The sequence below is a fragment of the Nematolebias whitei genome, chromosome 19 (genome assembly GCF_014905685.2).
Source record: "Nematolebias whitei isolate Nwh7 chromosome 19, NemWhi1, whole genome shotgun sequence".
Lineage (NCBI taxonomy): Eukaryota > Metazoa > Chordata > Actinopteri > Cyprinodontiformes > Rivulidae > Nematolebias > Nematolebias whitei.
In genome coordinates this window covers 31,499,223-31,525,701 of record NC_056516.1, presented here as the reverse complement: position 1 = coordinate 31,525,701, position 26,479 = coordinate 31,499,223, and the positions used below count along the sequence as shown (strand labels likewise).

At 39.8% G+C, this 26,479-nt stretch overlaps 1 protein-coding gene across 1 annotated transcript; it reads right to left on the bottom strand.

Moving 5' to 3' along the window:
• Positions 1-1,039: 1,039 nt before the first annotated feature.
• On the bottom strand, positions 1,040-26,479 carry ehmt2 (euchromatic histone-lysine N-methyltransferase 2). Its single transcript, XM_037693305.1, has 27 exons — positions 26,445-26,479; positions 24,713-24,782; positions 24,443-24,589; positions 24,014-24,252; positions 23,854-23,920; positions 21,077-21,159; positions 20,908-20,985; positions 19,244-19,364; positions 18,737-18,823; positions 17,872-18,008; positions 16,255-16,398; positions 15,480-15,796; positions 15,145-15,381; positions 14,834-14,916; positions 11,976-12,082; positions 11,766-11,888; positions 11,582-11,683; positions 11,148-11,252; positions 8,279-8,433; positions 6,534-6,701; positions 6,305-6,449; positions 6,100-6,177; positions 5,042-5,157; positions 4,791-4,877; positions 4,623-4,701; positions 1,516-1,691; positions 1,040-1,383 (listed from the first exon to the last, which is right to left on the bottom strand). The coding sequence occupies exons 1-27, from the start codon at positions 26,469-26,471 to the stop codon at positions 1,203-1,205; spliced, it is 3,459 nt and encodes a 1,152-aa protein (XP_037549233.1). The 5' UTR covers positions 26,472-26,479; the 3' UTR covers positions 1,040-1,202.

Genomic DNA, 26,479 nt, shown 5'->3' with positions numbered 1-26,479 from the left:
ACGATTGTTAAAATTAGGAAAATATTGTTGCTAGCTATCAGTGACAGCAGTATCATTTATTTCCTCTCTAACCGATTAAACTGAATGAAAGAGACGTAGAACAACAGATACATCATTTAAAGTGTACTTGCAGATACTTTATATTACATGCTCTATCGAAATAAAATCATGTACTTAAAATTAATATTACTATTTTAATCTCTTTTACTTTCCACCATTTTTGGCTTATACAGATCATAAAGCAATGATTTTTTTTACTTTACTAGTTTTTGGACATTTTTCTTTAGTACAGAAACAAAAAAATAAAACATAAGAAGTGTTCAGTTTGTAACTGTATTCTGATTTCCCTCTCAAAAAGACTGCATTGAGGTTTTGTTATTAAAAAGTTCAAGCATATCTACTGCAGATTAGCCTGAGCCAAATCGAATGTCTGCCAATAAAATGAAAAGTTAAATTGTTCTGTGCATCACTGCCCCATGAGTCCATATTTGTAATAGATAAGAGTAGACAAAATTATCCGTCGACAATAATAAGCAATGTAAATTATATTTACAGCCTTGAAACCTCAAACCAAGCAAACTCCTAACCACTAATAAAATATCCATGTACAGTACGTTTTAATAACTATCGCACATAATACAAAAAAAATGATATATATTTTTTATAAAACAGAAACCAAATATGAACTTATTTGTATTTTATTTCACTACAAGTGACGGAGAAAAAAAAAAAGTATAAAAATGACAACGCAAACATTCAAAAGAACACAATAATTCAGGTTCCTCACGGAGTCTGAGGTGGACTTCAGTGGTCTGAGTTATGGACCACAGAAGGTGCAGGAGGTTGGTGGCACAACACAACACGTTTGAATTTAATAAAAAGTGTTTACATGCGTGACTGATTAGAGAATGTTGAGTCCTGAAGCAGAAGGTTTGTGTCAAAACATGAGCCGTTTGACAGATACACTAAAGTTACAGTATAAACAGAAATCACAAATATGTTATAACCTTTGAACATAAAGGTTGTAGGTTCTGCTATAGTGAATATGATAAAGTGACGATTTCTGAAAAGGATTCAAGTGAAAACTAAAAGCGTAACAGCACCGTGTTTAGCAAACCAGGAACGAAAAACAAACCAAATTCATTCCTAGCATTGAAATGTGTGTAAACCAGGTTCGACCAAAGGCCTTATGGGTAAGTGTTTTAAGAGTTTCCCAGCATGAGCATCCCATAGTCGGTTCCTGATTCTGAGCAGGCGTCCATCCGAGCCAGCCTGCTCTGCTCCATGGCGATGGCCTCGGCAGAGTGTTTACACTTCTCCGATCCGCATTGACAGGTGAAATATTTGCTCTTTATGTCCCAAAACCGGTCTCCATAGTCAAACCTGAGGACAGATGTTTACAGGTTTCAACTTTATATGCTGTAAAAATTAAATTTACACATACAGCTGATTAAAAGGAAAAGGCAGATTAAAGACTAATTAAGAGGAAGATGTAGGAAAAACAAGCATCCTCACCCCAGCTCCTGCCCACTGAGGATGTCCCTGGAGCTGAAGAAGGCGATGCGGGGGAACCGCAGGTCCTGATGCAGCATGAACACACGCACCGGGATGAGGTTTGGGTCACACAGGTGGTTGATGAAGCGGCTGATGTTGCCGTAGTACCGGGCGTCAATGCAGTACACCTCCCCATCCTTCACAGGAAACACACAAAGGACCATTTAAACAAACGGCTCCTGCAGGTAAACACGAGGCAGTTTAGAACGGCTGCAGGGGCCATTATTCACCGTTAGGTCATTCTTTTTCAATCTATCCCTTACCTTGAGATAATAATGAGATTTATTTAATAAGATATAAACTAACAGAAGGACAAATAAATAGTTGGTTGCTGTAGCTGTCATCACAAGGCAGCCATGTTGGATTTTGAGGCAGTTTTTTGTAATTTTCCAAGTCATAATTTTGACTCTGGGGTCAGGGGGCCTTTCAGAACATTTACAAAGAGGTGCTCTATTAACCACGTGGTGCCGCTCCAAAACAAAAACCACTGACAGAAATTCAGGAGTTGTATTATGCTCGGGGTCAGCAGTTTGAGCAGGGAGGCCCAGGCCTCTCTGTCCACCTCTTCCAGCTCTTCAAGGTGTTAATCCAACCGAATCGGACTTTACCAGGCTCTGCACGCTCATGCACTGACTCATATCTCTCCAGTTTTAGCTTCTCTCCACTGCCTCCCCATCAAATCCAGAACTGAATTCAAAATCTTACTTCTAACCTACAAAGCTCTCAACAACCTAGCTCCATCTTATATTACAGGTCTTATAGTTCCATATTTTCCTAACAGAGCACTTCGCTCTCAGACTGCAGGTTTACTCGCGGTTCCTAGAGTTTCCAAAAACAGAATGGGAGGAAGATCTTTCAGTTATCAGGCTCCTCTCTTGTGGAACCAACTTCCAGATTCTGTCCGTGAGGTTGACACATTATCCAGTTTTAAGACTGAGACTTTCCTTTTTGATAAATCCTATAGTTAGGGTCGGCTTGGGTTTCCTGAGCTGTCCCTTAGTTATGCTGCTATAGGCTTAGACTGCTGGAGGACAAACTGACCACACTTTTTTTTCACTCTGCTACTGTCTTTACTTACTCTGCTCAACCCGTTTTGTATTTGTAATTTTTTTTTTCTATCCTTAACATGTGTTTTTTGTCTTTCAGGTACACCTGCACCTACATCTAGACCTACATCTGGACCTACATCTAGACCAACATCTGGACCTGCCATTCTGTGTTCGTCTCTCCTTCCTGTTCCTCTCAACCCCAGCTGGTGAAAGCAGATGGCCGCTTGTCCTGAGCCTGGTTCTGCTGGAGGTTTCTTCCTGTTAAAAGGGAGTTTTTCCTTTCCACTGTTGCCACTGTGCTTGCTCAGGATGGGAGACTGCAACGAAGCCAAGATTCAACTTGTCTGCTGCTTCCTTAGATAGAGAACTTTACTAATTGGCTTTTCTATGTGAATGTTCTTGTAAAGAGCTCTGAGACAGTTTTGTAGTGATTTGGCGCTATATAAATAAACTGAATTGAATTAAACAAATTTTGGCTCAACAAAATGTCTTTTGTCCTGAAAAATCCTTTACCATCATAACTGAGGTCGAGCTGCAGCCATGCTCTAAACTCCTCTATTTACAGCCATGTTAGATGGAGTTTGCATTCACCAGTTTCTTTTCTGCACGTTCCTGAACTTTTCCTGTTTTGCAGCAACGTGCGATCTTCTGACAGTTGAGCACCAACCAGCCAGAAACAACAACGGTTCTGCGTGTTCCTCTGTGCAACACTACAACATCACTCCGATAAACGAGTCTGGCTGAATGGTTTCAAAAATCACTCAGCTTGTTTTTTTTTTAAACAAATTAAAGATATTTAATGCCATAGAGAATCAAAATTAATACTTTTTAATGCCATTACAGCCTTGAATTTTGTTAAATCCATTTAATGCACTCAGCTTCCAGGCATTTTTACATTTTTATATACATTCTAATATTAATTTATTAATATGTTACATGCATTTTATTTATTTATTCAATAATAATCAGCCCTTACTCAGAGCTATTTAACCAATATCTACCAAAACACCAAGTGCAGGTAATGATGGCCATTGCTGCAGTACTTCATATTGTCACAATAACAAATTTTGATGGGCGATTAATTGTCTCAGAAATTATTGCAATAAACGATAATATTGTTTGAAATTTGACAATAATTAGTAATTATTGTCAAATTTAAGAAGAAATGTTGGTTAATTTGTTTTGTGTGTAGTATATTTTTTTGACCACCGAATGACAGTATAATACAGTTTGAACCAAAGGATGGATAGTGAGGGAGCGAGCAGCGTGTCTCTTTAAAAAAAATGGAAGAGAGGCCTCATGACGGGACATGGGCTGTCTCGCTTTCCTTTTTTTTCGGTTGTCAAAATGGTGGATGCTCTGTGCGGTTTGAGCGCTTTAGCAAAGCATTTTTCACACAAAGCTTTTAATAATTTTTTTTTTTTTTTTTTAAATCAGTAAACAAGTTCTCAGCTTCTTTTTGCAGAGAAAAACAACTTTTTACACAAAGGCACGGATTTCAACCATGAGTTTTGGAGCTTTGACAAGACGGCGGTTTTTCCCCGAGGTCGGCCTGTTAGCTTAGCTTCTCAGCTTAGCTGCTTTTAACGATCCAAAAACGTGATTTTAGACGGTTAAATGGATTTTAAAGAGAAAAGAGAAAGGGAGGGGTCAGTGAAGAGCACTGGAGTTGAGCCTTTTGTCATCCAGTGTCTTCAGTAGAAAGAGAGATATGAAGAAACGATGAAGCCGATAAATGAAAATGAGGTCGATAATTTTCATTTATCATGTGATTGATTGATTTATCGTTTATCGTGACAGGCCTACACGTGACCAGTGTTTATGTAACTATGGATCGCTCTGAACACTGTGTACTGCAGGTAAGACATTGACTGCATATAAATACACCACATAACCTATTAATTCTTTAGGGTCAGCTAATTTGAACTTGTTTGTTTTTCTTTATACATCAACTCCAAAAAAGGACTCCTCTCCGTTTGTTTTTTAACCAAAGTTGTCTCATCAGTTTAAAGAGTTTACCTTGTTGTCCAGGTCAAACAGGTAGGAGTCATCTTCCCTAACATCAGCTTCAGCATCAGATATTAGCTCTCCAACATATCTGCACATATATTACAAAAAACATATATATTTTTTTTACTTTTAAATTAAAAATCAGCTGGATGTGTGGCAGCAGTAATCCTCTCATACTCGCAGATGAAGCTTCCCTGGGGAATGTCCTGCATCGCTCGAACTCCCCATCCCATCTTCTCGGTCCTGTAGAGCTGCAGACGAACTCTGAAGGGAAGAAATTTAATTATGAGGGTACAGAGAGTGAAAAACCACAAGCACTGAAGAATCTTAAACCTGAGCAGACGATGTCAGCTGGGGAAAGGTTAGAAATAAAGCCATGTTTAAAATAAACACGTCTGTGGTTTGTCTGGCAGTTGTGTGAGACTTACTTTATTCCTGCCTGCACCACCCTGTTCTTGCATGTTCGATAACAAGAACACGCCATGTTGCATTCGAATATGAGCGGAGGCTCGATTTTGTTGAACTCCTGAAGCAGCCGCTGGTCCTGGTGACAGAAAACAAGGACGTGTTTTTGTTCAAGTCCCTGATAAAAATAAGCACCAGCACCGCATACGTCGACAAACTATTACACGGCAATCTATAGCGACGGCCCGATTATCTCTGAGCTATGAGTTTCTAGCAGCGCTTTTTCTTAAATTGTGACTCTGGAATGATGGAAACAAAAACATTTGTATACTTTTTCATCTCGTGTTTAAGATTAGTTATGTGGCCACATGGAAAATGCAACATTTACCACTTTAACAACACAAAATACCACCCCCATTGTGGTATCTGAGATCCACGTGTTACTACTGCAGGTCACTTCTCATATGACCAAAGTCATATAACGAACGATTACAAATCTACTGAATGACTGAAAATGGAACATACAAGGCAATAAATGTTCATATTTGACTCAGTGATGGCACTCGGTTGTATCAAGTTCCGTGAAATAAATCTGAAGAGTACAGAACTGATTCTGAAAAGCAAAAACAATCTGACCCAGATGTCAGAGTGGGGTTGATGAAGAGGTTGAGACTCCTTCTAGTGGTGATCCATATACGTATCAAGTTTCATCGAAATATCTTGAACAGATCAGAAGTTACGGCCCGGACAAGAAAAGACCTCCGTTTGAAAACTTTAGCCTTGATTTGTGACCTTGACCTTAGAGCGTATCCAGTTTCAATAAATTATCTTGAGCAGATCATAAGTTACGGTCTGCACGAGAGAACGTTTACAGAGACTGTACCAGAAAACGTCCGCCTTTAAATGGGCGTAAAATAATAATGAAAATAAATCAGCTGATTCAGAAGTGTGAAACACAGCTTCTGATTCAATGTTAAAATGTTAAAAGATGTTCTTTAAACAGCGCAAAATGAGTTCAAAACAACATAAATAGGTAGTTTCATTTGATCTCTTCTATAAAATGCTGTCAGTGTCGTTTTACCTTGTCGTACCAGCAGCGGATGCTCAGCTGACCACAGAGACAGTTACTGGATGAGCAGTCGTCACTGCAGTTGCAGTGCTGAAGACAAAAAAAAAAAAAAAAAAAAAATAATAATAATAAATGATGCAATTTTTTCTAAATAAAAACCATAACATTAAAGTTCTTGTTACCACAACATAAACATGTGAAACTAAAAAAAAATCACCTGTAAGTGTGTGAAATTGCGGTCTATGTTCATCGCTGAAGTTTCACAGTTTTCGGAAACGTATTTGTAATCTGAAGGGCAGCCCTCGTCGTCCACGGCGTTCACGCAGGGGATCGGTATGTTCTCGTAGCCCTGCGCGACGTCACTGAAAACACGAACCGCAGCGTTCGATTCTGGTTTTTTGAGGAATAAAAATCAGGAGAAGAAAATGGGAGTCGTGTAAACGTACCTGCAGATGATCCTTTCTGTTCGAATCAGGCGGTTGGTTATTCCTCGTCGCAGCTTCCTGTTGATCTGAAGAGAAACCCACACCGGTGTGTCGGCCCTCGCCAGGGTGAGGGGCGTGTCTCCTTCTCTGTTCACGATGTCAATATCTGCTCCTCTGGACAGAAACAACCTGCAGAAAGAGACGAGACGACCAAACCCTTAAAAACATGAAGGGATTTTCCTGGTGGTACTTTAGATGAAAAACATGCAGGTTAGGATCATTTCTACTTTTCTTTCAGCTGCTCCCTTCTTCAGGGCTCACCACAGTGAACTAAGTCGCACGAAGACGTGACAATTATTTTTACGCCGGATGTCCTTCCTGACACAACCACAGACCACTGAGCTACCACAGCCCTCTGTGCGGAGCAGAGAGCTGCCATCTAGGGCACCCGGGGGAGCAGATGGTGGGGGCTAAGAGCCTTGCTCAAGGGTCCAGAGAGGGGAGAATGACCGTGGAGGCAGGTGTGGGTGCTTCACCTTTCGACCTCGCAGAATATTTGTAAGTTGAATATTCTGAAAAGTCTAAAAGCTACAAAATCCAAATGTCATGGGACATTTTTATTTCTAAATGGTATATGATTGGCTAATATGGCACAAAGTAGATAGAAGTAGACTGCAAAACAAATTATGAAAAACTATTAAAAGAAAACACAAAATATATATACCGTATTTTTTGCCCTATAAGGCACAGTTTTTTGCATAATTTGCATGCCCTGCGACTTATACACCGAAGCAACTTATTTGTTTTTTTCCCCATATTCATAAACCCATTTTTGGCAGAGATATGACCATTTTCATTCATTCTGACATTGAAAGTATCAAACACTACCATTTTCAGTCGCTAGATGGCAGTCGAGAAGTATGGCATACCGTTGTGTCATGGAATATGTAAAAAGTGGCTATTAGTGACACAATTGGCTTGCCATAGCTACCACCGAAGTCCAGCTCCGGGATCATGACAGGAGCAACTAACAAATCAGCTTCATTTTGCTGCATCGCCCCGGTGAAACGCAGCTAATTTAACCATTAAAGTGCATTTATTCAGTAAAGTTCAACTGAGGCACACCTTTACTGTAAAGATGAGCAAACAAATAATTCCAAAAAAGTTCAATCTGGTCCTCTGGACATTCATTTGTTGTCGTTTTTGAATGTCCAGAGGACCAGATTGAACTTTTTTGGATTTTTCTACCTGGATTATTGAGCATGCATCAGGATACAAACAAATAATTGTTTTTAGGTGGTTATCTTGTTAAATTTTTTGAAGAACTGCACAGCGAGTCCTCCCTCTGCGCATTTCTGTTTCTGCGTATCAGCTTTTGAAAATGCAGCTGATTTGACCGTCAAAGTGCATTTATTAAGGAAAAGTTAGACCGAGACACACCTTTACTGTACTGTTGAGCAAACAAATCATTGTTTTTAAGTGTTAATCTTGTTAAATTCTTGTTAAAGTCCTCCTGTGCACGCTCCCACGGCCGCCATTTGGCAGCCAATAGATTTTTGGCACAACACCGGCCCATGTTTCCAGGTTGTCAGCGGTGACGCATAATCGATGCGACGTGTACGGCGCAGCGATGCATTTATGGATTTTTCCACTTTATTAGACATATTTGGACTGATGCGACTTATAGGGCGGTGCGACGTGTACGGAGGAAGATGTGGTATATATATGAAAGAAAAAAAGTGAATGGTGACTGAGCATGAACTCACGTAACGCAGTCTAAGAATCCCTCTCTGGCAGCGATGTGGAGCGGCGTGTCTCCGTGCACGTTAACCGAGGAGAGCGAACAGCCGGAGTTCAACACCATCTCTGCTATGTCCACATTTCCTGCGTACGCCGCCCAGTGGAGACAAACATTCAGCTCCTGCAGAAAAACAGAAGAACTGCTTCACCAACCGCCTCCATCTTTAGACAATTTGTCTTTTGTTTGCTTTGAACCACAAAACTGGGATTCTAGCAGTTTTAACTTTAAGCATGCTCAACGTGTTGCCTTTAAAAGCTTTTCAAGACCGAAACAGGTAAAATAATGCAGGAGCAACTAAAACAACCAGGAACCATTCAGATTTTTTTTTTTCCAGCTAACCATCAGTCATGGCTTCTAAGCGTTTCCACAAACTTCTCAGATGGATTCTTATTCCCTCACAAGAAAAGTCTTTGTGCTGCTTAACGAGAATCTTTATCGTTGTAAATTCAATCCATCAAGTCTGGTTCTGTTGTTATTTCTGAGTCGTAACTCCCCGGTAGGTTGCATAAATGCTGGTTATTGTTTACTTCCTGCACCCCGAAGGATGAAACAAGTGCAAGCTGGTAAAAAAAGTTCTACTGCTGGATGATCAGTGGACACAACAGACTATGATAAAAATAAAATACAACATTATTTTTTGTCTTAGAGACATTTTGTTATGTCAGAAAAATGTTGACGAGCATTGTTTGTACAAATAAAACTAGCATTCATTGAAGGAATGCATATCGCCCGCTGCCTTGTCAGCCAAAGCTTGAAACGAAGATACGACGTGATTTGTTTGCACTTAGAGTATCTGATGGACATGACTCTCAGCTACTACCACCCCAATTTTTAGCTCAATATCTGTAAAAAATAAACCTAAAGATATTTTTATGTTTGCATAAGTAGATTAGCTGGAGCAGCCATCTTGAATTAGGTTAACTCCAAATGTAACTAGAGAAATTGCATTTCCTGCAAAAATGCAATATGAATGCCTAATGCTGAAGAACTTGCTAAGAAACAGCTGAAATTAGTTTAAAAAAAAAAACACATGCTGAAATGATAGAACAAGCCAAAGTTGGCAGAAGAAAGAAAACACATTTGCAGAATTTGGTTTAAATAAGTAGAAAGGCACACAAAAATCAGGAAATTAGCTTAAAAAAAGCCGACATGAGCAAAATGTACCTGAAAAGAAGCTGAAAAGTCAGAAAAAAAATCTTAAATTACCAGAAGAATGTGGAAAGAGCTGAAATGAGCTAAAAAATTGTAGACTTAGCTGAAAATACTAAAATTAGCATAAAACGGTTCAATAGTAGCTGAAATTACTTAAAACGTTGAAAGTAGCAGAAAAAGCTGAAAGGAGCATAACAAGATGAAATTAACATAAATATGTTAACTAGGCAGGCAGCACGGTGGCGCAACTGGTAGAGCTGCTGCCTCTCAGCGAGCAGGTCCCTGGTTCAAACCCCGGTCCGAGGGCCTTTCTGGGTGGAGTTTGCATGTTCTCTCCGTGCATGCGTGGGTTTTCTCCGGGTACTCTGGTTTCCTCCCACAGACCAAAAACATGCATGTTAGGCTGATTGGCAACTCTAAATTGTCCCTAGGTGTGAGTGAGAGAGTGAATGTTTGTTTGTCTCGTTTGTCTCTATGTGGCCCTGTGATGGACTTGCGACCCGTCCAGGGTGTACCCCGCCCCTCGCACAGTGATTGCTGGACATGGGCACCAGCGACCCCCGTGACCCAAAATGGAATAAACGGGTAAAGAAAATGGATGGATGGATGGATGTTAACTAGGCTGAAAGTAGCAGAAATTACAACAAAAACTTGAATTTATCTGAAAACAGCTGAAATTAGCTAAAAAAAAAAAAAGCTAAAAAGCAAGCTGAAAAAGGTAGAACAAGCTTAAACTAGCAGAAGTAAGTAGAGAGAGCATGTTTGCTCAGTTGAAGCAGAAATGAGAACACAAAGTTGATTTTAGCTTAAAAAAGCAGAAATTAGCAAAAAACAGCTGAAAAGTAGCTAAAAATCAGAACGAAGTTTAAATCACCAGAAGTGGAGCGAGCACATTTTTGCTGAATTAGTCATAAAATAGGTTAAATGAGTGCAAAAATTGTGGAATTAGTTGAAAAAGTTAAAATTAGCAAAAAATAGCTAAATTGTAGCTGAAATAGCAGAAAAAGCTGAAACTTGCAGAAATAATCTGAAAGAAGCATAACAAGCTGAAATTAGCAGAAAGAAGTTACAAGAGGCATTAAAATGTTGTAGTTAGCAGAATAAATCTGAAAGGAGCACAAAACAGCTGAAAGTAGCTGGAAAAAAGTTTGCAGAAGGAAGCTGAAAGAAGCTGAAGCAGAACAAAATGTGAAAGGAGCAGTAAAAGGTTGTAAACAGATCTAAAGACTTGAAGGATGTAAAATGAGCTCCATTCATTTTCTATGAGAAAAAAAATGGCAGAAAAGGCTAAATATTTCAAAAAGCTAAAGTTGAACCAAAACCAAAAGTAACAGCAGGATTGTCCTGAAAGAGCTGAACATTTTGATATGATTTGCTGAAATAGCACAAAAATTGTTGAACGAGAAAGATGCAGAAAAACATGCAGAACAGTTTAAGGTAACTATAAGAAGTAGGAATAATAATAAATATAAACAGGATCACAATAGTGTGAATGCTTATTAAGCATCCACACTATCAATTGTAGATGTACCTCCAATGATTACTTCCTGAGAGTTTAAGTAAAAACCATGCAGTGGGTCCTGAGATATTTTGCTAACAGACAGCTTAATGAATGCAGTTACAGTCAACTACTACCTTTCATTGCGGGAAATAAAAATGGCACATTAGCTGTATAAACCTGCCTTATCGTTGATGGTGACGTCAGCTCCTCTGTTCAGCAGCGTCTTGATCACCTCAACATGTTTGTGCTCCGCAGCCCAGATGATCGGCGTCCAGCCGCCGCTGTCCTAAAACAGCCCAAAACAACAGATCTTTAAGGATATTTATTTAAATGGGCTGAAATATTTTGGGATGTCAACCTGAGCTAGTCGGCTTCTTCCACTCTAGGCAGTACAAAACATCTCAAAGGCTGTATTTAAAAATAAATTAACACTAAAACGACTGATTTTGTGAGCAGTTTTGGAAAATGTTGGTGTATTAATCGTTTCTAAAGAGGCTCACCTCTTCATCAAAGAATGCTGCATTTTACTAAATATTTATTTCAAAATGACGAGAAACGAACTTCAACATAAAAATATATATCAGATTCTTTCTTTTATTGCAGCCCTTCTCCCACCTGTGCGTTCACGTCAACCTGCCCGGTCTCCAGAAGCATTTTAACGATCTCCAAGTTTCCAAACTTGGCTGCGTGATGAAGGCCAGTGTACCCATCGTCCTCCTGACAAGAAAAAGACAAACTCAAAACGTTTCGAGACGTCCTCCCGGGTTAACAGGAAGGTTTGCGTTTCAGCTCCACTCACGACATGATAGACGCAGGCGCCGTTCTGGATCAGGTACCGAGCCACGTCGATGTGATTGTTGATGATGGCTTCCAACAGGGGGGTCCTCAGGTCTTTGTCTTTGGCGTCCACATTAGCTCCGGCCTAAAACCAAAACGAAAACTCCATGACGAGGAAATATTCACATGTCCACGTGTGAAGAAGATGCTGGCGGTGGGTTGAGTGTTTTACCTGAACCAGCATGTAGCAGACCTCCAGCAGCCCTCTCTGAGCTGCAGCGTGAAGAGCAGAGCGCCGGTTCTGAGATTCAGGCTGGTATGTTGGATCTATGCCCTCCACTGGAACACAAGGACAATTCAAGTGGACACACTGACTTCCAGCTGAAATGTGGAGCCAGATCAGTCTTGAATCACCCATGAGGGTCTACTCTTGTTGCACAACTAATCCAGACATGCTGATGTAATGCGATAATCAGCTGGTAGACTAAAATAATCTAAAGCGTAGGTTTAAAGGAGCCCAGTTTGTTCAGATCTTTTAAAGTTTAATTCTGAGTTCTATTACCTTACCTGCCGCAGATGTTACTACAACTGAATCTTTATAAAACTTTATTTTACACTCCCGTCAGTCCCATTATGTGCTCATTCCAGCAGAAATATGATCTGGAGGTTCCCCCACACTGCCCTGGAAGTGCTACAGCGGCTCAAAGAGCCATCTACAACAGGTAAGATATTAATTGTTCATAACACGTCTACAAACCTTACTTATAAAGATCTGAACAAATGACTTAAAAGCTCAAAAAAGAAGAAAAAATTTTATGAACTGTAACAGACTGTAATTTGGTAATATTAACAAGACAATAATTGTTAGATTTAATATCCAATAAGTTACAGATGTCCACTCTATGAAAAAACACCTGAGGCGATATTTAACTTTTTGTATACAAACAGGGAATAATAAATTCTGAATGGCATGGAAGTAAATTACTTTATCCCACGACTGACAGAACTCTTAAAATAACTACCTTAGAGAGACGTCCCTTCCAGGACACCGTCCAGAGACTCCAAGGTAATCTGAACTGCTGCTTGGTGCAGGAGCACAAACTGCAGTCCCTCCTGCAGCCTCACATGAAGGATTATTGTGCTGCACTTTTCTTAGACCTGTCTAAAGCCTTTGACACTGTGGATCACAACATCGTGTCATAATCTCTCATAAATTGGTTTCTCAGATCACACCATTGGTTAGTTCTCTAGCTTTCAGATCGGAGGCAATGTGTTCAACATAATGGTATTTCCTCCAGTTTTTTAACAGTCATCAATGGTGTACCACAAGGCTCCGTCTTAGGACCCACCCTCTTTACAATCTACATAGGTAATGTAGGTCAGAACATCCCTGATGCATCCTTATATTTCTATGCTGATGACAAAGTTGTTTATTGTCGAGCTAAAAAAGTTGCTAAGGTTTTCCAGCAAGTCGGTCCCAGCAGTTCTTCCTCTGATTTTATCCTCAAAATGGTGTCCATATTGAATTTGTTGATTCCTATAAATATTTGGGTATCTTGGTCGACTCGCATCTCTCTTTTAAGCTCCACATGGAAAACCTAGTAAAGAAACTGAAAGTCAAACTGGGTTTCTTTTTCAGAAATAGATCCTGTCTAACTCTGAATGCTAGGAAACACCTTGTAAATGTGACTTTTCCTTCCCTCCATTGATTACGGTGACATTATTTACATGAACGCTCCTACAAGCACCCTGTTGGACGCTATCATGGTGCACTAAGATTCATAAGTGGCTGTAACTACCATACCCACCACTGCACCCTGTATTCACTGGTTAACTGGTCATCATTAACTTCACACAGACTCTCACCACTGGTACATTTTCATCTTTAAATCACTTCTTGGTCTGTTGCCTTCATACATCTCCTCATACGTGTCATTTCATGAGCGCAGCTACAGCGTGCGCTCTCAGGACATTATTACCTGCAGTGTTTCCTCAGTGAGGACTGAACTAGGCAAAAGGGCCTTCTCCTACTCCGCTCCTGTTTCCTGGAATATCATACAAAAAGATCTGAAGCTCTCGACCTTGACCTCTCTAAGTGGCTTCAAACATCTGTTAAGTTCCTGGCAGGAACCAATGCAGACGTTCCTGTTTTTAGTTTTCTACACCGCCTTATAATCTAGCTGTTTTTTTTCTTTTCCTTTAAATACCATTTTATTTTCACTTGTTATTCTCAATTTGTACGCATCCTTTATGACTGTCTATTTGTTGTTCAATGTTGTCATCACTCTTTGTTAAATTCAGGTCTCTCTTGTAAACGAGTCCCAGAGGCTCAATGGGATTTACCTGGTAATAAAGGTTGAATGAAAAAGTCTGAAGCAGCAGAAGCAACCCTCTGGTTCACCGGAGAAAACTCCAACACCGAAGCGTTCGGCCAGGGGCTTGTGAGAATCCTCACACCCAGACTACGCCTCGCTCCCTGCGCAACTGGAGAGTCAAGCTTTTCTCCAGGAGTTGGGCTGCAGAGCTGTGCATCAAGGTGAGCTCAACCTCACACCCGAGCTCCGGCTCCTTAACCATGAGGTGACATTCCACGTCCCTAGAGCTAGTTTACGCTGCCAAGATGTGGCATGGCCAGGGACCCTCCCTTGCGTGACGCCCGGCTTGCATTGCGCCTGACCTTGACTATCCTCGCAGGTGGAGGGTCCACGTGGAGGTGACATCCTGTTCCTGATGGATACGTTTCATTCATGAAGAGTTTTGGATCACTCCAAGTCTAACTCCTTCTCTGAGGCATGTCTGCCATGAGAAACATGAGAAACATGAGAAACATGAGAAACGTGGCAGACTGGATCACAGTGATATTTAAAACCCTCCACCATGTTAAGGTGGAGATTCTGGGGAGAATCTTTTTTATTACAGTACAAGTTTTATATGGACTACTTTTAATCTCAAAATGATAGAGCAAAAAAATAACCTCCAATATTCCGTTTTTGTGACGTTTATAACCTCACGCAACACGATCTTTATTTTAAAACACGGACAAGACAAACGGTGTGATGAGTGCAGTTCATGACGTTTGTTGCCACTCACTCAGCATCAGCAGCACTCGCTGAACCTCTCCTTGCTTGGTGGCAGGATAGAGCTGTCGAGGGTGGAACCTCAGCTTCTTCCTCCTGGTTAATCAAAAGCAACAATTTGCTCAAAGATAGTCAGAATATGTTGTTCTAACAAGAGTTATCATAAGTGTTTTTCTATTATAGAAATAGATTTGCATCCAGTGTCAAAGATAAATCTGAGTGGAGCATCTTTATATAAAATATAAAAAAAATTTAAGCATCCCTTTTTTTTTAATCTCCTGATCAGCATTTAAGCAAAGCGTAAATCTGAGTCTGCTCCCTGACCTCTCCGTCTCCTGCGTCAGAATGGCTTTCTGCAGCGCCGCCCTGCTGGGTCCGGGTGGAAGTGTGCTGGGACTGACTGGTTTCCCGTTTGGCATGCAGACCGATGGTCCCACGCTGTCCACTCCCTCCTCTGCTGGAGGGACTGCGGCTACGGTGACCGCTGAGGCTACGGGCTGTGGAGTCTGCTGCTGCTGCTCCACCGCCGGAGTTACCAAACCATGGCTGCGCATCCGAGCACTGAAAAGACGGCGAACGACAGAAGCTTCTTTAAATCATCATCGCTACAAACAGACAAATGATGCGTTTAAGATTTGACCAAGGTAGGTATCTTCCACCTGACGGGTCTTTCAGGCATCTTCCCATCCTTCATCCCTCCCGTTGAGGCCGTGAGAGAAGGAGCCGCGGGGACAGACGGGGGCAGAGAGGGAGTCGTCGTGGAGGAAGCAAACATGGTGACGACAGTGGCCGCGGAGGACGAGGCAGAGGAGGGGATGGCGATCTCCTGGGCCTCCGACGCATCTTCGCCGCAGTGAGGACAGAAAAGCATGCCGCCGCCGCTCGCCCTGCTGCGCCCGCCGCTCAGCACCGTCACGCAACCGCGGTGGAAACGGTGAGTGATGCGCTGGTCTGGGCAGCACTCAAGAAAAGTGCCCTGAAAGAGGAACAAACGAGATGTGAAAGACCAAGAAACAAGATAAGAACAAGGAGAAACTTTGGTTTCAAAAAAGGAAAAGTAATAAAGACAATCGGCAGCACGGTGGCTCAGTTGGTAGAGCTGTCGCCTCTCAGAGACAAGGTTGTCAGTTCAAATCCTGGCTGGGGACCTTTCTGAGTGGAGTTTGCATGTTCTCTCCGTGCATGTGTGGGTTTTCTCCTCTGGTTTCCTCCCACAGACCAAAAACATGCATGTTAGACTGATTGGTAACTCTAAATTGTCCCTAGGTGTGAACAGTTGTTCGTTTGTCTCTATGTGTCCCTGTGATGGACTGGAGACCTGTCCAGGGTGTCCCCCGCCCCTCCTACTGTGATTGCTGGATATGGACACCAGTGACCCAGAGAGGAAGAAGCAGGTAAAGATAAAGGATGGATAATAAAAACGTTCTCACTTACTGCTATGCAGAAGTATCCACACCCGGGACAGCAGTGGTGTTTGACCATGTGAGAGCGATGGACGTCGCAGAGAACCATGAGGGGAATCCGACTGGACGGCCGCATTGTTTCTCCTTTACTGGTCCAGCTGGTGCAGGATCGCAGCTAACGGACGCCGCAGGAGAGAAAAATGTGGGTTTGAATCTTTTCAACACGTTCTAAAGCTAAAAACAGTTTTGTTTATCATCTTTTTCATGACTGAACAAGTTTTCTGAAGTACGTAAACATGCTCAGTTAGTTCAGTGTTTGCATTTTCCAACGGCTTAAATAAAAAAATTAAAATAAAAAAAGAGTAGCTTTAATAAGAATATTAAATCACTTTGATTTGGAAGGTAATAGACAATATTTGCGGTTTGTGTTGTTTCCTGTAATAAATGTTTAAAGGCTTCATTTTAAATTATTTAAAGCATACTTTATCTTCTGCATACTTTGTGCTATTTCAGCCTTTTATAAATCAAAACATTCGGCTCATTCAGGAGATGGAAGCTCTGTGACTTTTAGTTTGATCAACTTTTATACTTTTCAAAATAATTAACAATAGTTACAGACATTTTACCCAAAGAAATACATTGAGAGCTCTTCAAATCTTTTGAAAAATAATACTCTTTAAAATCTGTATTTTTGTTGATGATATTTTCAGTTTAAAGCTACATATTTGATTGTTTTAGCTTCTAGTTAACATATTGATACTTCTGGATTTTAGCTACCATTCTGCTGCTTTTAACTCGTCTTTGCTACTATTAGGTTTTAGCTACCCCTTTTGATACTTTGAATTTTAGCTAACATTCTGTTCCTTTTTCTTAACTATCTACCACTTTTTGTTTTTAGGTATCCTTTTGCTATTTAATAGCTTCTAGCTAGCATTTTGTACTTTAACATTTTAGTTACCATTCCACTCCTTTTGACAAATATTCTGGCACATAAAACGTTTTAGCTACCGTTTGATTCTAGTAGCTTCTAACTAGCATTTGCTATTACTCTAGTAATTAAAACGTTTTAGCTAACCTTTTGATACTTACCATTATGTTCCTTTTTCGCTAGCTTTAGCTACTATTCTGCTACTATTCTGCCACTTTTAGTTTTTAGGTATCCTTTTGCTATTTAAAGTTTCTACCTAGCATTTTCATATTTTACATTTTTAGCTACCATTCCACTCCTTTTTGTTACTATTCTGGTACTTAAAACGTTTTAGCTAACATTTTGATACTAGTAGCTTTTAGCTAGCATTTTGACCATTTAAGTATCGGGTTAGTATTGTGATAATTTTGGCTACCAACTAGCATTTTGCTCCTTTTGTCTTTTAGCTGGTGCTCAGCGTCTTTGGCTCATTCAGCGCTCAGCATTTTGTAACTGTGTACAAGCTGACGTAACGCTGCTTTTACTTTTCCAGTGTATTCTAGTTCTCATCGCTGGTTTTAAAAAACACATTTAAGTGAAAAATTATCCTAAATCAAACGTTTTGTTTCTTCCACAAAGATGAGCTTTAATCCCACATGACAGTAAATATTAAACCAAACAATCAAACTCAATATTATGTGATCTACAGGTGATCTACAGGTGATCTAGAGGTGGACGCACCTCTCCGTTGATGCTCTCCGTAGCCATGCACTGTCTGCTGACCCGCTGGCTGGTGCTGTCCACACGAGGGGCCTCCATCCTGCAGCTGCACAGAGGAAGCTCCTCCAGATGTTCCATGTCGCCTGCGTCACTTCCCTCTGCAGAGAGGAGGACACCGAGGAGGCGCTTCGCTTTAAATAAGACTGAGCTCGCTGACCCCGAATATACGAATCGTTTAAATCTAAACTCAACAAGTGTACTCGCTCTTACGTTTAATTTATAATAATTGTCATTTAAATTATTTTACAAGGCAAAGTAATTTGAAAAACAAGCAGATACTTTTGAATGATTGTTGCATTAAGTGTTATATTCATTTAATTTATCAGAACTTTGTTTTCTGGTTTCACTCAAACAAACAAAAACTGTATTTTTGTGCAGATTGAAAATTAACTCTTGCTGCAGGTTAATTTATGTTCTGACAAAAGTTTAAAATGTTTTTAAAGGTGGCGACGCGGTGTGTGACGTGTGAGCCGTTCCCATTTCATTAATCAGGTTGGCACCTGAGCTTCAAATTCAGCACCAAACCCAACAATTATCAGCCGAAACTAAAAATATTCACATCTGAGAGACGAAGCCAAAGTAAAACTTGTTGCTTTTTTATGAACCTGAATGATCAAATTAAAAACCTGTTTAAGAAACCGATTGTCCCCGTGACCCAAAACGGAAGAAGCGGATAAAAGATAATGGATGGATGGATGGATGGATGGACGGACGGTCGGAAACTGATTGCTTTGTTGCTCAAAGTGCCTGGTAAAGCTTTCACAGCAACTTCAGGTGTTTTAAGTAAAAACAACAAAAAGGTTTCAGTAACTGGAGACGAACTCACCAGCTGGAGGAGAAAGAGTCAGGCTGTCGGCAGCAGCGATGTCCAGGTCACCCAAAGGCACCTCTGTGTACTCTCCAGACCTTTCTGCTGAAAACAAAACCTTTATGAGCATTTAAAACAAGAAAAATCCTCCTGAAACACAAAACAAGCTCAAACCGTCCATACGAGCTCCTCACAGCTTTAACACCGGGAGGAGGGAAATGAGAAAACTTGAATACTTCAGAGTACACACAACATATACTTGAAGTGCGTTTTCTCTTCATGTGACAGCCCTGAAGTGGAGTTTACCAACTTAAAAAGCACAAAGCTCAGGCTACACATCCGTTAAACACAGCTGATCTGCATCAAGCTAATTTAGCTGTAAAAAGAGAAAAGTTTACAGAATATTTGGAGTTATATTTCATTTTTATTAATAAAAAAACAACATGAAAAAGGCAGTATGTCTTCAAAAAAATTGATTTATTAAAAAAAAAAAAAAGGTCCATAGCTACAGATAATCTCACTCACCTTCCTCTGTTTCCACCAAACTGTGTGCATTTCTGTTTGTGTTCTGATCCGACGGAGCCCACGAAGACTCTCCGCTCTCGTTTCTACTCCGGACGACTCTCGGAGTTTCCGACTCTGAACTCTGCGAGGAGGACATTTTACATTTATGTCAAAACTGTTGCAACATAATCAGCAAAACAGAGCTTTGAAATTATTAATTGGAGAAATTGCATTTCCTGCGAAAATGCAGTGTGAATGCTTATTGCTGAAAAACAGCTGAAATTAGCTAAAAACATGCTGAAATGGAAGAACAAGCCTAAGTTAGCAGAAGAAAGCAGAAAGAACATATATTTGCTGAATTAGATTTACGGTAAATAAGCAGAAATTAGCACAAAAATTAGGAAATTAGCTAAAAAAAACTGAAATTAGCAACAACAACAAAAAAAGCTGAAAAGTAGCTGAAAAGGCAAAAAGAGGGTTAAACTACCAGAAGGGAGCGGAAGGAGCTGAAATGAGCTAAAAAAAAATGCGGAAGTAGTTGTAAAAAGCAAAATTTAGCATAAAAAGTAGCTGAAATAATAGAAAAAGCTGAAACTAGCAGAAAAAAGCTGAAAGGAGCATAACAAGCTGAAATTAGCAGAAATAAGTTAATTAGGCTAAAAGTAGAAGAAATTACCACAAAAAACTTGAATTTATCTAAAAACAGCTGAAATTAGCTAAAAAAAAATACTAAAAAAATAGTTGGAAGAGCTGAAATTAGCAAGAAAAAGCAGGAAAAACACATTTGCTTGAAGAAGCAGAAATGAGCACAAAAAAGTGAAAATTATCTGAAAAAAGCTGAAATCAGCACCAAAAAAAGGTGGCTGCAAAGTAGCTAAAAAAGCAGAAAGAAGCTAAAATTACAAGAAGGAAGTGGAGAGAGCACATGAAAAAAAGTTGAAATGAGATCAAAAAATGTGGAATTATCTGAAAAGGCTTAAATAGGTAGCTTAAAAAAAGGCATGAAAGCAGCTGAAAGTAGCTGAAATAGTAGAAAAAGCTGAAACTTGCAGAAATAAGCTGAAAGGAGCATAACAAGATGAAAGTAGCAGAAAAAATGTTAGAAGAAAAACAAAAATGTTGTACTTAGCAGAAAGAAGCAGAAAGGAGCACAAAACAGCTGAAATTAGCTGAAAGTAGCTGAAGATTTTTTTTTTTTTTTTGCACAAGGAAGCTGAAAGAAGCTGAAGCAGAACAAAATGTGAAAGGAGCAGTAAAAGGTTGAAACAGATCTAAATATTTGAAGGATGTAAAATGAGCTCAATTCATTTTCTATGAGGAAAAAATGGCTGTAAAGGCTAAATATTTCAAAAAGCTAAAGTTGCACCAATACCAAAAGTCACAGCAGGATTGTCCTGAAAGAGCTGAACGTTTTGATTTATGATTTGCTGAAATAGTTTGAAAACTGTGGGACGAGAATCGTGCTGAAAAACTGTACGGAAGAACAACGGATCACAGTAGAGTGAATGCTTCATGAACATTCACACCTTGACAAACGTGATCTTCTCTGTTTGTAGTTTGCTGACTTTTGTCTCGCCCATTTTCCAGCTAAAACAAACATTTCCCTTTTATATTTAAGCAAAGTTTATCCATGAAGTGTGCAGTTATGTCAGTAAAATATGATCATTTTGAAAAAAGCTTTGCACCTTTTCAGAATGACTCGTGGTCGGACTGGATATTTGGATTATTTTGCCTCCATCGTCCTCTGACCAACAGCTTTTATCCTTCAGATAAGAAAAGTGCAACAAGATTAACACAAGACAACGATAATAGTTTAATCTTTCCTGGGAAATTTTATGTAAATGATCTCCTTACCACAGACTGAGTCTTCTCTGAACTGTCTTTAACTCTCCCAGGTTCACTCTCTGATAAAAGGCTCAGTTTTCTTTTCTTAGCAACTGTTGGATTCACAGAAAGATTAAACAGAGACAACATGAATTTATACGAGAAACACAATCCAGCTGTTGTACATCTGACATTCAGTTTTTGGTATGACAACATTTTTCAGTAAAAACAGATTAATTGACTCGACCACAAGCTTTAAACTGGACTTGAAATTAAAAAATATATACTTTTAAGAACTCGACACAAAGCTGCTAGAAGTCAGAGTCCAGTTTGTTTCCTCCACAGTTCCCAAAACGGGATTGTTTTTATCACAGGTGACAGGAGTTCATGTATTTTCCTGTGACTGTGTTTGCTAGTTTGTCTGTCTGTTAGCAAAATGTCTCAGGGACTACTGGATTTTTCATTTCGAGTTGCAACAAAGTTTGAGAGGTCTGACTGCAGACAGGACGGTTCAGCACCAGGGTTCTTCATATATGAAGCTAACAACGGACGCTGTGTGTGCTGAAATATGCAAGGCCTTCCCTGAAAAAGACGTCACCTGGATGGGAGCAGATGTTCTAAAACCTGTAGATACTTTTCTGCATTGACGGTGCCTTCCCAGATGTGCGAGCTGCCCCTGCCTGAACTAGTCAAGTCAAGTCAATTTTATTTATAAAGCACATTTAAAAACAGCAGCTGTTACCAAAGTGCTTAACAACAAGAATCAAGGCAGTAATTAAAGAAAAATAATAAGATGTAATTAAAACCGTCAAAATAAAAACAGAGAAACAGAGAAACACAAAAACAACGAGAAACAATGAAACACCAAATCAAATCACACCGAGTTAAACGTCAGTGAAAGCAGGTGTGTTTTTAGGAGAGATTTAAAACTAATGCACCCCCATACCATCAGAGAGGCAAACTTTTGAACTACGTGCTGAGAACAGACTAGATCAGGGCTATTCAAGTGGCAGTGACTTCGATCTGGCCTACTTCATAATATTATATATATATATATATATATACACACTTTTTTTTTGGAGGGGTGGGGGGTCTGGGTTTGCGTTCTGTTTATTGCATTTATGATTCATTGCAATAAAATAAACTAATTTAAAAGGTAACAGATCATTGTAAACGTTGGTTTAGTCACATAATGATTTTAATGGCTGGCTGTCCGGCCCCCGAGCTGCTGGCTTTCAGAAACTGTGGCCCCCTGAGCAGATTAGTTGAATAGCCCTGGACCAGATGGTCCCTCTTCTCTTTAATACAGACAATTTAGTTTCCAAAAACCTTTCAGTCTTTGATTGTTCTGACCACAGAACAGTTTCTGCCTCAGTCCATGCACGGAGAAAACGGCTGCGTTTCTGATTGGTTTCACATTTGGCTTCTTTTGTTGTATGATAGAGCTTTAACCAACCTTTGTGTACAGCACAGTGAACTGCGTTTACAGGCAGTGATTTGTAGAAGAGTTTTTCTCCTTTGAGTTCAGAGATTTCTACAGCTCCTTCAAAACTTTTGATATTATGAACTGTAGACGACGAGACGTTACTGTTATTCTTTTACATTTTATTGTTGGATGTAACTGGGACTCCGTGTACATAATTTCGTTCCACCACATGTATCACATGCGGTGCGAATAACAATAAAGAATCTCTGAATCTCTCTGAATTTGGTGTTCCCGTTTTCCAACGAGGAACACCGTCATATTAACTATTTTTAGACAGTTTTTCACAGACTGGTGAACCCCTGTCCATCTTTACTTCTTGGATTCAGCTTCTAAAATAGTCTTTTCATGTCAAGTCCTCTTACTGACCTGTTGCCAATTACCGTAATTTCTAGACTATTGAGTGCGCTTGAATATAAACCACGCCCACTAAATGGCCTCCCCTCCCCGTTTCATTGGTCTACTGTGACCTTTGCGGTAATTTAGTTTGTCAATTTTATTTTTTACTTTTATTTATACAGGTCAGGCAGTCTTTTTGAGTCACGAGGTTCCACCCCCAAGAGAGATGTGTATTGGGTAGTTAGTGAGCACAAGGGTGTGACAAGGCTAAATGTTTTGGCAGCATGAAACTCGTTAGCCCGTGTAAAATTAATAAATCCATAAATTAGTCACAGCATTGTAGAAGCCATGGTGTTTGTTCAAAGCGTGTGGAAAAAAGTAGCGGCTTATAGCCCAGAAATTATGGTAACTTATTTTGTTATAAAATGCACCTCCAGCTGTTTCTTATTGACACCATTTACTTTTACCGCTTTAGTTGCCCGTGGCACAACTTTTTCAAATGTACTGCTACCATAAAATTCAAAATAATCTTAATTTTTTTCACCTAAATGCTAGATTTTTTTAAGTTTAAACATTTAGGGGCTGAGATGGTATAGGGGCAGGGTAGCCGACTCAGGACCCAAAGGTCCTGTGTTCGATCCCCAGTCACTGCACATCTCGTGGGGTCTCTGAGCAGGACACCCAATCAGGAATTGCTCCTCGGGCAGCTTACATAGCTGCCCACTGCTCCACCCAGGTGCATCTCAGGTGTGATGGGTTAAATGCAGAGAGCCAATTTAGTCTTTGTATGGGAACATACAATGATGACAACACATGACACTTTATTATTTTATTATGAAAAAAAAAGTTTTAATTTTTCCTTTTTCCATTCAATTCGAATTGTTTTTCTTTAAGTATTTTTGTGGATGGGAGCATCAAGTTTAAAATTCTAGCAGTGTGACAACCTGAAGAGCAAATCTTAGTAAGTGGGAGTTTTGTAACTAACCAGTATCAGCATCAGAGGAGAGGCAGGTGGAGGATTCTGACGCCGCAGGAGCTTCAGTGTGGCTCATCTGTTTAACAAAAACAACAAAAGACGCAAAAACAATCACGAAAAGTGAAAAATCAGACACATCAAACTGTCGTCAGATTAACCAACTCCTCACTTGGCCTATCGAAGGTCTGTTCATGGTCTTGCGGGCCCGGTGGATCTTATGTGGGCCGGGGGAGACGGAAGGAGATGGAGAAACTGTGGTAGAGGAAGATGAGGAGGATGAAGGAGGAGGTGAGTGGATGGATTTATTGGCAGAAGGTCCAGAAACACTCATCTTTGCCCGACCAGGCGATAAATTCGAGGACGTAGAGGGAGACGAAGACATTGAGGAAATGGACTTTGCTGCATGACCTGTTAATAAAAAAAAGAGCAGTTGCTAAAAATGACACTAATTCTTAAAATTATTATTATATTATTATCAGTAATAAGTTAGTGATGTCTGTTTGTACATTTTCATGTGACTTGCTCTAATCTTAAGTAAAGTTTGAATAGATTTAAAATCTAGATTAAATCAGTAACTGGGTCAGAGAAGAAGTTTTACCTGCAGCAGGTTTATTTAGCGGGGAAGACTCGGGGGACTGTTTCTCTGCATCCTCAGCAGCCTCGCTCTCTGGCTGCAACTCTGTCGGCTCGCCGCCTTCAGGCTCCGATTTGTTGGCTGCAGCAGACGTGATGAAGGCTGCATCATCTGGCAAACAACCAAAGCAGAGATTTACATCAGTGAAATTAGGGAGGAGACACAAAGGGACACAGGAGTTCGCTTAATCTGCGAACAGGAAATGTTGACGTCACTCTGCAGCTGTAAACTCACCTTTCTTTACTTCTCCTGGTCCTGGTGATGAATCCGTTGGTGTTTTTGTGTCATCTTTTTCAGGAAGCTCCTAACAGAAAGCAATATTGGATCTATTTTTAACTTGTATTACTAGCTAAAAAAAAATGTATTTTGTCTCCTAAATTTTCAATTTCTTGAAAAAAAAACTGTAGATATTTGAGCTAACTCTAATCAATAAGTAGAAATTGACATAAAAGGACATTTTCCCTCATTTGCACCATTTTCCTTTTCTATTGCACCTATATCATGTTCATTAAATGTGTTAAACAAAAACTACAGCTTAACCAAAAGTACATTTTAGTTTTGCTCTAAGACAATCAAAAATCAGCTTCTAATTACTTGAAGAAAATTATTTGTTTCATCAATGAGGATAACAGCTTTTAATTTTAATGAGTTTATGTTTTATATAACATGAGGATGACGAGTTGCAACAACATTTAATTTCCCTCTGGGATTAATAAAGTATTTTTGAATTTAACTGAATTGAATAAAGAGTTCTTCGGCTACCAAATAGTGGCGCAGAGGTTAGAGAGGTGGGCTTGTGATCCGAAGATCGCCGGTTCACGCCCCGGCCCCGACAACATCAAAATTGTGGGTGGGGTAGGTGAAACACCCACACTTGCCCCCACCCTCATTCGCCCCACTCTGGGCCCATGAGCAAGGCCCTTAACCCCCACCATGTGCTCCCTAAAAAAACAGGTCTCTCTTGCAAATGAGTTCTCGTGGCTCAATGAGACTAACCTGGATAAAAAAAGGCAAAATAAAAAAAAAAAAAAAAAAATTTGGCTTTTAATTTGTCTTTAGTTGTGGTGAAGTGTTCTTCTTCATCATCATCATCTTCTTCTTTCAGCTTTTTTCTTTTCAGGCGTTGCCACAGCAAGTCTTCCTGCTCCATCTCACTCTGTCCTCACTCCAACTACCTCCACGTCCTCTCTAACTTCTTCTCCATCTTGTCTCTCTCCTTCCAATCCACCCACTGTCCCTGCTCTCGACATGTCCAAATGTCCAACGTTCTCAGTCTGGCCTCTCTAACTTCATCTGTGGTGAAGTGCTCATTGTGCTTTGGAAATAAAAGCGTGAGATAACCCTTAGGATACACATTACATACAAATAACACATTTATAACAAAGCATAGTTAGCAAAGGGTCTGAACATTTTATTTTACTGAGCTATCTTTTTACTTCCAAAACTTGAATACTAGTTGTACAGCTAAAAAATATGTTGCATTTAGAGAAAAGTCTACTGATTTATTCTACCTTAAAGAACAGCCCCTAAATGTTAAGTTAATCTATACCAGATAAATAATAATCTATAAAATAAAATGTAATCTATACCAGATAAAGCTCATTTAAATACCTTTTTTCCTACTGGTAAAAATAAATAAAAAACAAGTCTATCAAAGCATAAAAGACCTTCAAAGGTTTTCCAAAGCGACTTTTCAAGACAAAAAAGCAATTTAAAGCAGGTAGAAAAGCGCAAGTGATAAAAAAATAAACATCCTTAACAATAATACAACAATTCGTTAGATAACACCAAGGCTAACAATGCTAGCACAGCTTGTACGTATTATAACCGGTAAATTGAGACATATACTTAGTACAAATGGCAGCATCATTGGAATGCGTTTGCTTAATAAATTGAGCATCTACAGGATGATAAACGAACAATATTTTCGTTAAAAAGCCTTTTAGAGCTGCAGAAGGTTTGCTACCTTTGTCGTTGTCTGGGAAGCCGACATGTTTCCCA

Coding starts and splice junctions, on each gene's coding strand:
- ehmt2 (XM_037693305.1), bottom strand. CDS start 26,471: ATGTCGGCTTCCCAGACAACGACAAAG. Junction 16,399..17,871: donor CGGAGAGCATCAACGGAGAG/GTGCGTCCACCT, acceptor GGCGTCCGTTAG/CTGCGATCCTGCACCAGCTG. Junction 4,702..4,790: donor CAGGGAAGCTTCATCTGCGA/GTATGAGAGGAT, acceptor ATATATGTGCAG/ATATGTTGGAGAGCTAATAT.